At 44.1% G+C, this 13,140-nt stretch overlaps 1 protein-coding gene across 3 annotated transcripts in view; it reads right to left on the bottom strand.

Annotated features, from left to right (window-relative positions):
- Positions 1–1,437: 1,437 nt before the first annotated feature.
- Positions 1,438–13,140, bottom strand: part of Atrnl1 (attractin like 1) — a 540,797-nt gene continuing 529,094 nt past the window's right edge. For all 3 annotated transcript variants that reach the window (XM_008760587.4, XM_039095274.2, XM_039095283.2), the window contains one exon: positions 1,438–3,721. In XM_008760587.4, the coding sequence (XP_008758809.2) occupies positions 3,600–3,721 (122 nt within the window). In that variant the 3' untranslated portion in view covers positions 1,438–3,599. The remainder of the gene's footprint in view (positions 3,722–13,140) is intronic.

Here is a 13,140-nt window from a genome sequence, read left to right as displayed (position 1 = left end):
CTTAAGTAGCTCTGCGGGTGCTAAGAAAAAGCCCTCAGAATGGCGCAGGGGCTTCTGTCTCTCCTTGCCCCGTCTGGGGGTGGGTGCTGGCCCTGTCCATCCTTGCTCTTTGTGGGTGAGCACTGTCACTGTAGCTCTGGTTAGATGTCCTCAAGGAGTCCTCTGAGAATGGCTTCACCAAGACACAGGGTTAGACCAGAGTTCTGTTGCTCCAAATGTCAGGCTGGGTAAGAAAACCCACAGGATGTCCTTTTGAACAAACATACTTGACTTGAAAAGATGCATAAACTTAATATATGGATCCACAGATATGTCAAGCGGGAGGAAAGAGCCCCAGCCTGCCCCACCCGCCCGTGATTAGACCAGCCATCTCTGAGGATGTCAACAGCTCTGAAGGGGGGAGTGTTCCCCTCTTTACAATAGGGTTGGGCTTTCAGAACTTCCCCAGCACCCCACACACACCCTGGCAGACACGCTCTAAATCATCCCATGGCAGGGACAATGGCCGCTACATAGGTACCTCTGACTCATTAATGCCCAAGGAAGTTGAGATGTCAGAAGGATTGTTGGCACAGATGTTCTAATTAATGTTTCCTCTTGAACAGAACAGGACAGACAGGGCTGGGAGGCAGCTCAGTGGGTCAAGTGTTTGCCCTGACGCAAGCTTGAGGACCCATGTTCAATCCTCCTGAGTCCACTGAAGAGACAGATGAGAGGATCCCTGGGGCTCGCCAGCTAAGCTAGCTAAACCAGCAGCTTCTGGTCTGTGAGAGATCCCATCTCTAAAATCAAATTGGATCAAATCAAGTAAATGAAGATTAGGGAAGACACCAGAATCCAAAGTCTGGCTCTCTATATACACATGAATGCGCGTGCGTACACACACACACACACACATACACACACACACACACGCATGCATGTATGTATACATACACTTTTACACGTGCCCACATGCATGCACACATACACACTCTCATACACATGCATGTATATACACATGTGCACTTACATATACGCTCGCATGTGTACACACTAACAATACTCTGCAGTACAGATCACTTTTCTCTGCTTATCACTAATTTAAGCTTGTTACTCCTTCAAAGCAATTCTGAGCATCTTAACTCTGTTTAAAACTTACCAAACCGACTCATAAACACAAGACACCATGTTTTCACCAGGACTTCTTGTCAAGATAGCGTTCCCAAGTCAATTTCAAAGCTCCATTCCAGGCAACTGCAAGTGCTCATACTTGGCAGAGTAAGCTCTCACAGGCTGAGGAGTCCTTCCCAAGTCATTCTATGCTGAAGTGTTCAGAATTCCATTTTAAAGGTTTCCAAGAGAATCAATCATTTGAATTAACTTCTCAGAGGAAAGTCTGCATTTAGGAAGTGCAGTGGGGGGAGGAAGACACGGAGAATGAGGGAGAACGAGGCCTTTTTGGTTCACTTCCCCCCGGGGGCGAAGAATTTTATTTCCAGTAAAATGCTTTATAAGCTGAGAGTGTATTGCATAATTGGCCACAGAGTTAACGGTAGAGCGTGACATTGCATTAATTCCATAATTATCTAAAACTCAAAATTTTTTGAAGTTTTAAGAACCTGGGGGATTCACAGTGGGTGAGACTGGACTTCCACAGGTCTGTTCTAGCTTCGTTGTTGGCAATTACACAACCTGTGTGACTACTTTACTGTCCAGGACTATTCTTTACAGGGACCGGTTCTTCCATTTTCATGGGGGTGGGGTGGGGGAGATCACCATGGAAAGTGTCCAAAAGGCGGCGATCAAATTACTTGGTTATTTTTAGGAGACGTTCATGAATTCAGCTCGACTAGTTTTCTGAGAGATGATGTCCTGGGAATTACCAACAGCCACTGACCCCTCCCCAACCCAAACCCCATGGGCTGTAGAGAAAATTTCTAAAACTATTCTACAAATTCATCTGATTTCGAGTGCATGGAAAATAGAGTAGAAGGATCATGCCAACGTAAGGAATATAAGCTATATCCAAAAGGCTAGTTATCAAAATAAGACAGTCATGGTTAGATGCAACCTAACTATGCTTTAAAGATGCAACTACATAGTCTGTGGTCATTTCTGTTTCATAGTACACTCTATCCTCATCCAATCAAGCTATGTGTGTATACATGGCATTTGAAATAAATATTTGATATTGCGATAGGATCATATTCTGCTACTGTACAACCATGGCATGCAGCGACTAGGTATTGACTCTAAGGTGTCGTCACCTTCCAAATCCCAAAGAACATGAAACATGTGCAAACTGTACTTAACACTGATCGGATGGAATGGCTTTTGTGTTACAGGAAACCACAGGGAATGCAGCAGCTTCGGGACCCTTTTGCATTGTTCTTGTATCCCCGGTAGTCACCCTGAAGTCAGCCATGGCTGCTGCTCCGAGCTGAGTGAGCTTCAGTGAGCTACTGTTGCTATATTCCCCATTCCATGTGAGGGCTCCCACTTTTGTCTTTCCTCTCTGCTCTGATGGGGGGCGGGGGTTGCGTCGTCAGGGATGTTTGGCATGTGGTCAGCAAAGAATTTGCCTTTAGAATGTAGACTCCTCACAGCACCGCGTGACTGCGTTGGAGATGGGGATCTTGCTGAGGCTTGCCGGACCCAGCTCTTGTCTGCTTGCATTCTACAGGAAGAAGTTGGCAGCCGGGGAACTTGGAAAGTGTTACCTTTAAAATACATTTCGTTACACTTGTAAATAAGAAGTGGCAAACAGAAGAGAGCTGGAAGAAAATGACACATTCTTGTGCAGACTCATGGGAACAACTCTGGCCTGGCAGCAAAGCATCATGGGTGGACCAGAAGCTCTGCTACGGAATGACAGGCTTGGCTCTTCAGGTTCTCCAACTGGAGGCTGCTTGTGGAAGGAGGGGACACCAATTGCCAGGCAGCCCCTTTTATACCTGTCTTTTCAGGAGTGTCCTCCATTCCCTGAATTCCGACAAACTTCCTGACTCTCTGCTCTGACATTCCCACTAGTTGAAAACTGCTACCTTCTCAAACTGACTCTGGACCCCAGGTGGTCACGTGGAGGACTTAAACACATGACTTACAGCTTATTAAATGGAAGCCTTGCTTTCATGTTTGTCAGGAGGCAAAATGGCAGTCGCAGCTGCTAGAGCTTGTTCTTCTCCTACTCTGATGCCAATGACCTAAGTTTGCAAACGAGGCAAGAAAAACTGTACATTTCTCATTATTCAAGCATTATAAAATGTCTTTCTTTAAAGTCTTGGGATATAAACAGTTGATTTATATGAATTACATATTTCCATCTGCAATAAGAAACAATATACATCTTTTTTTCCATACTAAGTTATGTTAGCTCCCAGTCTGAGAGAGCCATAAAAACTGACTTTATCACTTGTAACCCTCAATACTGTTACTTAAAAAAAAAAACAACTCACTAGCAGTCTCTGGCCTTTTGGGACACTGCCCACTTAGAGGGAATTGTACCTGGCCCTGATCATAGGACATTATCCTGTGTGAGATCCAAGGCCACAAAACAGCTCTAACAGAAGCCATTTGTGAAGTAACTTGGGTGCACAGTACAGAGCTGGTTCCCATTCTCAGACACAAGTTCCTTGGCGTGTGGAGAGGTGCTTCCGATTGCGCACTCCAGAAGTCTTGTCTTTATTATCGGAAGGCTTCTGCTGTGAAATGTCTATCAGGGCACTGGCGATAGCAAGTCCTGGAAAGAAAGGAGAAAGATTTAGACTCTCATGGACATATGTGGGGTGGGTGGAGGTGGCTTCCGGCCATGCTAACTCCCATGAAAAGCTTAGGTCTTTACTAATGATCTAGCAGCGAACATCACACAGAAGAACAAGAAACTGAGTAAAACACTGGACAACCAGGTCAGAGACTGGGAAACATGATGGTCAACTGTGCACACTACTCCTTGTCTCACGTCTGTGTCTGAACGCAGATTTGTTCCAGATGGAGTGGGAAAGCTCCAAGATTACTATTTTGGTTTTGCATCTATAAACAAAACTCGTTAGATGTGCCTTTTAAAAGAAGCTTAGATCACTTAGTTTCTGGTTATCTTTCTCTGTCCTTGGCAAGTACTGCGCCTTGTTTCTGTAGAGTCCTATAATTCTTGAGTAAAGCAAAATAAACTCTAAAATTCCCATCCTTTGCCTCAGGGCTGGACTGCTGAACCTTTTTTAAGACCTGACAGAAGGGCCCTAGGGTCTTAGAAAATTGACTTTTTAAGTGAGCTGACCCAGCCCTTACATCCTCATGGGGCATCTTCATGTGTTGCTTCCCAAGGAAGAGCTTTTTTGGGGAATTATACCACACAAGATAATATTGAATCATCTTTTTCTCCTGGGTCAACTTATTCTATGTAAGCTCCAAATACAATCTGGCAGGAACAGAACTGAGCGCTTCTGAACAGAAAAAAAAAAAAAAAGATGTCAATAAAGGACCATAGGACAAAGGAGGTCCTATAGGAGGTCATCTAACCTTAGAAGCCTTCATCAGAGGTAAATGCTAAGTCTCCTTGGCCATAAAAGGGACAATGTGACATAGTTCCCACCCCTGGAACAGAGCCAGCAGGACGTGGGCCTCCATGAGAGCTGATGGTTACTGTAGACAGAAGGCTTGTTTATGTATTTTACTTTATTTTCTTCCTTCAAGGAATGTTCTCTCTGCCCAGGTTAATCACTACATGATAATCAGAGACAGCCTAAGTTTGGGAGGTGAAAATGTGGGTAATGCTTCAGCAAAATGGTAAACACAGACATTCAGGACAGCCTTTAAGGCTGTGGGAAAGAACTCTGAAAACATGAGTTAAAAATATATATATATATATATATATATATATATATATATAATTTCTCACCATGTGAAATATAAAGATGCAATGTAAGTTACTTGAGAGCTTTTACATACCAAGAAAAACAGAGGCAAGTGCACTAAGAGCCAACTTGTCAGAAAGGTCATCTGAGGATGGGATCCCACCCAGCTAAGTTTATACAAAGGCAGGCAGATCTCTAAATTCATTTGCTATGCTGAAAAAAATGTACTTGCTGTCTTCATCTAAAAATCAAGAGGCTAAGGTCATGTAATGCTGAATCTTGGCAAGATCAAGAGGGAACCTGGAGTAAATGACTGAACTGATATGTAAATAAGACTGGACTTTGGTTCTGAAAGAGATGAGCTGTCAGGGAGTGATGGCAGTTCTTTTTTTAGAATTTTTTTTTCCTAGCAAGTGCTGAGCTGTCTGGAGATCTCTGGATTGGAAAAATCCATGGAGAGCGAATACAACTCTTTTAGAATTTTTTTTTCCTTGGTTGGAAATCCCAAGAATTGCTTGAAGAGCTAACAGCTCTTTTAGAATTTTCCTCTGAGTTTCTAGTTTTGATTGGAAAACCCAAGGATCACATTTAGAATTTTTCTAAGAGAATTTCTGACTTGGTCAGAAAAAAACATCTAAGAATTTCTTTCTAGCAGCTTTTCTGACTTTGGTCAGAAAACTCATGTTTAATCCAGAGAGCTTTCAGAATGTTTTCTAGCACGGAAGAACTGTCTCTCCAGAGAGCTGACCAGGGAGCCACCCGAGCAGAGCACAGGCTGTCAGCGTGGACTCCGATTTGATTTTGAGTCATTTGTTTCACTGCTCCCAGACACCCCTTCTCTCAGAACAGAGGCTGATCCTTGGCACACTGGGTCCCTTCAAAGTAGATTTTGGTAGTCTTTGACCCACCTTTGTAAGAAACTCTGAAAGCTGAGTAGAGGGAGTGTGGCTAGAGGACCTGGGTCCCCAGCTAAGACGTTGAACACTGGAGAGAGAAGAAAGAGCTTTTCTATTCAAGGAAGCTGAGTCAGAGAAGGAATGTAGTGAGCTCCCAGTGAGATGTGTTCTGATTGGAAAGGAAAGAAACTCCTCAAGGACATCCAGGTGCTGACGGAGGAGCAGCTATGGCTGGACAGAGAAGAAATTACATTCCCAGCAATCGCCTTTCAGAATCTCAGTATCACTCTGGAACTTGCAGAGATAATACTGGCTCACACTTAAAATGAGTGTGTTCTTGTCCGTTGGCAAACACAAGAACTCCTGAAGTATCGTGAATTGTGTTGTAGGGTTTACTCATGGTCAATACTTTATTCTTTAACTCATGGACGTAAAGGGCTTTGATTTAATTTTTAAAAAGAATATCCTTTGGTTACGCTCACTGAAAGTTCAGATGGAGCAGATCTCAAGTGTCCTCAGGTCTCCTGGCACACTTCTCATAATTTATAACTTCCTGTTGGATCACCCCTGGCACCAACTCATCCAGAGTCAGCCAAACATAAGGAACAATCTATGGCTCCTTTACTGAGGCCACTTACACCATTTCTATATCCAAATATGAAGTCATGCCAGAGCTCTTACATGGAGCTCCAAATGTTGTTCCTCACAGCAGACCTAAGGCTAAAAAACTTCAGATGCCAGAGTAGGGAACTCTCTGCTAATTCTTTGTATGTGGGGGTACAGGATGCCCAAAGCTTAATTAAAGAAGTGTCCCTCACAGCGTACTCGGTTTATCCTGGATTTTGGAGCCTGGGAACACAGTGAACTGAAAAATCATACACCTCATTTTAGTTAATATACAAATAAAATGGAAAGTCATGCTTACTTTTAACCTGACGGCTTTTATGTGCTTTCCTATGCGAATGCTGTCTATGGACAGCACTAAACATGCTGGGAACCTTGAGAGTCCTTGGACAGTGGCACTTAAGTGTCTACCCTGTGTGGTTGTAGAGGACAGTCTGGGTCACTTTTGTCCTTTGCGTAGGTTAAATGACATTTTCACTCAGAGTTATTAACCTTGGGTCCCTTACCCAAGTTCATGGTTTGTGGCCCATCAGGAGCTCATGATTTCATAATTAGGAACAGTGCAAAGGTCAAATAATTGTTTATGTTTGTGTAACTTGAATGTCAAATGTAAGGATTTTTATTTCTAATTTTTCAATTCTTCCTGTATGATGTCTGGTAAACTTTTTATCACCAGAAGAACCCAGAAGATGACAAATCTTCACCCTACCTGAAATGTGAGGAAGACTGAAACAGGCCCAACTTCCCAAATTTTTCAGGGAACACGCATAGCCTCTGGGGAGGCCTAATCTCTAGCTTTAGGCCTTGGCGTTCTTTGTTATTTAAATGTATCTGCTTTTATTAAATGACATAAAGAAAAGCCAATTTAGTAGCTTTTAAGGGAGGGATGTTATCTCTTTCTTGTTCCCTAATGCATGTTAGGGCACAGGCTGAACCATGCAGACAATATCCTGATCCTAAATTAGAACCGTCCAGGGCAGCGTCGGCTGCTGGTTCAGAAAGCAGCCTATGGGCTTCATGGAGTAGCCCAGGATGCCGGTGAGCAACATGTCAGACTGTTCACAAAGTCGGCAGTGACTACCTATCCTTCCGGGCCCTTAGGGTTAAGGAATAGCAGAGTAGCCTGCATAAGTCTTGACTTCAGTTTCAACACAGGACAACTGGGAAAAGGAAAAGCTTACCATAACCAGCTGCACAGGACACTACACTTCTAGATGGCCTGTTTATAGCCCCCATGACCCAACACTGCAATCCAGACACAACAGCTTTCGTTTGTCCTCTGAGAGCCTCACCCTCCACCCAATGGTAAGTAAGGCTTTGACTGAAGGTGGCTACCTCCCTTCCCACATCAAGTGCTTTCGTTTGTCCTCTGAGAGCCTCACCCTCCACAGCCCAGTGGTAAGGCTTTGACTGAAGGCAGCTACCTCCCTTCCCACATCAAGTTCTTGAAATAGCTTCATGACACAGGTTGTGGTTTCGGATCCATGCTGGCCATGAAGTGTTGGAGATGAGCAAACAAGGCCGAAGCCAACAGAGTAACCCACAATCAGCTTCTGAGAGGGGCCCCGCTGTGCCTCCTGTCTCCCACACTGGAGAGCCTAGAGCTTCTCCTGTCAGAGCCTTTCCTGAATTGACCAGGAGAGGAAGTGTGCCATCAGATCCTGTGTCATGGCACAAGCAGATTGCCACTAGAGTTCCATTAAAATCAGGTCCCCCCCACACCCCCAGAATCATTTTTCAAAACGTCACACAAATCATCTGATGGAATCCACTTCTTGTGTTCTCTAGGCCTCCAATAGCTCCTTGTTATCAAGGCAATACAATTAACTGTGGGGACAATTCATTATTTTAGACTGGCGGTCTGAAGGAATTTCATTTACTATGTCACGGTGACGGGCCAACACTGTGGGCGAGCAGAATGTGCATCAATATACCCAGAGATTCAATAGAAATGCTAGGGTTTAATATTTACTGTGAGCCTTAGCTCTTTGTACTTCTAACTCTTAAACACCAACACTGACATAATTTAAATAGTAAGTTGAAACCGTGTATGTAAGGAAGCCCTTCTGTTTCCCCACCTCCCATGACCTCCTGGCGTTTCCAGTGCGTTGCCCTGGGTCGCCCAGGTGGGGATAATCCGTGAAGGAAGTAGAATCCTTCTCAGGATTTCCCTCAGTAAATGGGTTTGGTTTGGCAGTCAGGGTGTTGGGTGCTGAAAATTACCACAGCTATTTTATAAGTGGGTAGAAAAACGTGCTAAGATTACACTTAGCTGTAACCTGAACTACGCTTGCTTCCTCAGGCAAATGTGCCCGGAAGGAACGGAGCATGAATAGCTGATAATCAACCCTCAACTGGCAAATGCACTTCTCCAAGCAGGGTGACACGCCAGGAGTTCAGTTACTGTTTGTAAAACCCTGGTTTCCCCCAGTGGGACTGAGGGGTAACGGGATGCCCTGGCAGTAACAATGTAATCATAAGCTACCGATGCATGTTTCTTTACAGTCGTGCAAAAACAATTAATAAGTGCAATAAGAAAGTATTGCACGTGGAATGAAAGTGCCTTGGAAGGAGTGTTCTGGCTTCACAGATAGACGTCGCACTTCCGTTTCCCATTTGTACAGAAGCCTTGAAAGGACCGTTCATTTCGAAGTGCTTTCCTCCCAGGTCTGTGCAAGAGCGGGCGCCACTATATATTTTAATTTTCCAGGAAAACAGCTTCATTAGGCGTGAAAGGTTAATTGCAGGTTTAAGTGGAGTTCAGAGAACGGTGCGGGGTCTGCAGTGAATTGCAGTCTGCTTCAGGAAGACGGAATGAGTGCTATAAAGTGTGTGCCCTGCCGAAATGTTTTACTACCCCATTTACTATCTGTCTTCTTTTACTGTGTGTATTTGTAGTTCTTCTAAACCTTTAATGGCTACAGTTTTATTTCACTGTAATCAGATTTAAATGGAAATACCATGCTGGGACGTTTAAATGTTTTCCTTCTGATTCTATATAGCTACATACTTGTGCTCAGAGGCTGGGCGATCCTTCACATGATTAAGAAAGTGACTTTGGGAAACTTTGATGTCACCCACACTCTGCCATTGTGCAGACTCCGCTGAACGCTCAGCAGGGCCCAGCTCGCCAACATGCGGCCATGGCTGGATGCATAATTAGAAAATATGCATTTCCATTTTAATTTATCTTTTGGAAGGCTACCACAAGTGAAGTCATTATTAGGCAAAACTCCAAAGGTTACATTGTTGAATAAAAATTGAGATGCTTCAAGTGCTCCAGACACTGGAATGACAAGCGGATCAGGAATACTTGTCAGAGCGTAAAGAAATGTTTGCTCTCACCTACTAAAAATGACTGACTGACCACTACAGATTCATGTGTTCAAGTGAACTTTGTATTCTGTTTATAAAATCTCGTTTGGCCTTTAACACATGATAACATTCTGTAACTTAATTTGTAGACTCTGTTTAATTAGAGAAAATGTAATTCTGCAAATTCCATGGATACTTTATCCAGTATTTTGTAACACTCTGAGCATACCCTGGACTTTGATCTGATCCCTCATTGGCTGGAATGTGCTCTCTCAAATCTTGATTTAACATGAAGTCCCATGATGTGGGAAGCAAGTGGGGCTTCCTCCATATCTCATTGGTTGGTTCTAACTTTAATTCCACTGAAGGATATTTTACTTGGTTCTTTTCTATAATTTTTATTTTTAGAGTTGTGACGTATAGAACCCGGCCTTTACGGCAGCAGCTGTCTAAACTCAGAAGTAAATCTGAAACTCAGTTGAGACAGAAGAACTGTGCAGCCCTTTGGGAGCTAAGGCAGAAAGACTGTAGGTTTAGGTCAGTCCAGCCTATATAATAAAACTCTGTCTCAAGACAAATTAGACTAAGACCCCAATGACACTTATAATATAGCATAATCACCCATTTTAAGACTAGTCATCCTGAATTTCAAAGTATTTATCATTAGCTAAAAAACTCAAAAATGGCAATACTGTAACAATGGTCATGTTTGACTTTTCATTGTGTACAGAAATTGTACTTTAGTATTTCTCAACCAAATGAAGCTATGTGTGCAAGCATGTTTGTAAGCTATAAAGTATCCAGAGTTGATTGGCAAACTAAGAATGCCTCAAAAACTCCCAACTCCTAACCATCAAAGGTTATCTGGAGAGCAAGTCACTCCTTGGGAAGCATTTCTCAAGCAGCTGCTACCCCTGAGAGCTGCTCTTGTCCCTAAATGACAAATGAGACAGTCCGATGTAAGAGGTCTGGCAACCCATGGAACTTTCATCATTGTTCATCAAAAGCATGCTGTCTTTTCACCAAGTTATGGTGAAGAATGTATACTGAGGACTGTTCTGAGTGCCTGGTACCTACGACTTCAGAAATGTCAGTTTTCTGAATGAATGCCTCCTCCCTGAGGACTAGCTTTCATGGTGCCGAAGGCTATGTGCCAAGTGTTCACAGGAGGAGGCAACCAGGAGTCCTACACAGCTCTAAGCTTCTGAACACAGCAACAGCAGCACAATATGACAGTCCTAAGGGTGAAGTGGTGGTAAGACTATCTTGGCAGCAACCAATAGCTTTCTAATTGGACCTAAGACCTGATCAACGGGGACGAGAAACCTGGCCAATTACCTGAGCCAGTGAAGTCTTGGATCTTAGGGGGAGAAACTACAATGAGTTTACGAATCCAGCACGATTCCTAATGACATCCTAAGTATTTGCCCTTAGACTTAAAGGTGTGTGGTCCTCACCCCTCATCTTCTCTTTGCAACAGACAGAGGCCACTGCAGAAAACCACAGCCAATCAAAACACAGAGCTGTGGAACCCAGTCTCAACAGATACATCTATGAAGCACTTCAGCACGCAAGGCAGGAATGTTTTGGAAGAGAGGGCAAGCTTGTGAGAGGTGGAGGTCAGGGAGTTTGCTGTGAGACCGTGTCTGTATTAGAAGCTGCATCATGCAGCTTAAACCAACAGGACGGCCTAAACATAAGCTGAACAAGAACAATGGAACCAAAGTGAATGTGGGAGAGACCACAGGGCCTCAGCCCTCCACAGAGAACTACAGGCAGCTAAGGGATGCTGAGTGGGAGAAACAGTCCTCTCCAGGAAGCAGCACATGGGTTCTCCAATACCAAATTGCCAAGCATGAGAACACACATACAGGTAACATGATACAGTCTGGGCAAGTTATATATAGAGATGCATATGCATATATACATACATCGATGCAACAATAGTTAAATAAAAGAGCACATGAATCATTTGTAAAGGAGTGAGGAGGAGTATATGGGGGCTTGGAGGGAGGAAAGATAAGGAGAAAATGATATTGTCTCCAAAATAAAAGAAATGTCACCATCACCATCACCACCTTCATATGAAAAGTCTTGAGCCAAAGAGGAACAGAGAAAGCACTGGAATTGTGTAATTGTGATGCTGTCTTATGGTAGTATTCACTATTCATTCATTCATCATTCATTCACTCATGCATACATTCAAAACCAAGTATGATTCTGAGTTGGGATGCCAGATAAAGGAGACAACACAGAAAAACAGACTAGAAGACTCACAGACAGCACCTACTGAGACAGCGTGAGCCATGAGCTGATACTGAATTCAGTTCTCATGGCAGGGGTCTCTTGAGAACAGGGACAGTGCTTGTGAGGGCTTGTGTGACATGTGTGCAATGTCCATGCATTAGTGAATGTGCCTATGCATTAGGAGTGTGCCTATGCATGGGGTGTGTTCATGAATTAGTGAACGTGCCCATGCATTAGGGGTGTGTTCATGCATTAGGGGTGTGCTCATGCATTAGGGGTGTGCCCATGCATTAGGGGTGTGTTCATGCATTAGGGAGTGTGTCCATGCATTAGGAGTGTGCCCATGCATTAGGGAGTGTGTCCATGCATTAGGGGTGTATTCATACATTAGTGAGTGTGTCCATGCATTAGGAGTGTGCCCATGCATTAGGGGTGTGTTCATGCATTAGGGAGTATGTTCGTGCATTAGGGAGTGTGTCTGTGCATTAGTGAGTGTGCCCATGCATTAGGGGTGTGTTCATGCATTAGGGAGTGTGTCCATGCATTACGAGTGTGTCCATGCAGTAGTGAGTGTCCCTATGCATTAGTGAGTGTGCGTATGCCTGTGCATTAGGGAGTGTGTTCATGCATTAGGGAGTGTGTCCATGCATTAGTGAGTGTGTTTGTGTATCAGGGAGTGTGTTCATGCATTAGGAGTGTGCCCGTGCATTAGGGAGTGTGCCCGTGCATTAGTGAGTGTGTCCTGTGCATTAGGAGTGTGCCCATGCATTAGGGAGTGTGTCCGTGCATTAGTGAGTGTGCCCATGCATTAGGGAGTGTGCCCGTGCATTAGGGGTGTGCCCATACATTAGGGAGTGTGCCCGTGCATTAGGGGTGTGCCCATACATTAGGGAGTGTGCCCATGCATTAGGGAGTGTGATCGTGCATTAGGAGTGTGTTCTGTGCATTAGGAGTGTGCCTATGCATTAGTGAGTGTGTCCATGCATTAGTGAGTGTGCCCATGCATTAAGGAGTGTGCCCGTGCATTAGGAGTGTGCCCATGCATTAGGGAGTGTGCCCGTGCATTAGGAGTGTGCCCATGCATTAGGGAGTGTGCCCGTGCATTAGTAAGTGTGCCCATGCATTAGGGAGTATGTCCATGCATTACGAGTGTGTCCATGCAGTAGTGAGGGTCCCTATGCATTAGTGAGTGTGAGTATGCCTGTGCATTAGGGAGTGTGTCCATG

Source organism: Rattus norvegicus, chromosome 1 (genome assembly GCF_036323735.1).
Source record: "Rattus norvegicus strain BN/NHsdMcwi chromosome 1, GRCr8, whole genome shotgun sequence".
NCBI classification, from domain to species: domain Eukaryota; kingdom Metazoa; phylum Chordata; class Mammalia; order Rodentia; family Muridae; genus Rattus; species Rattus norvegicus.
The sequence above is the reverse complement of the archived record's forward strand: the minus strand, read 5'-3'. Positions and strand labels throughout refer to the sequence as shown.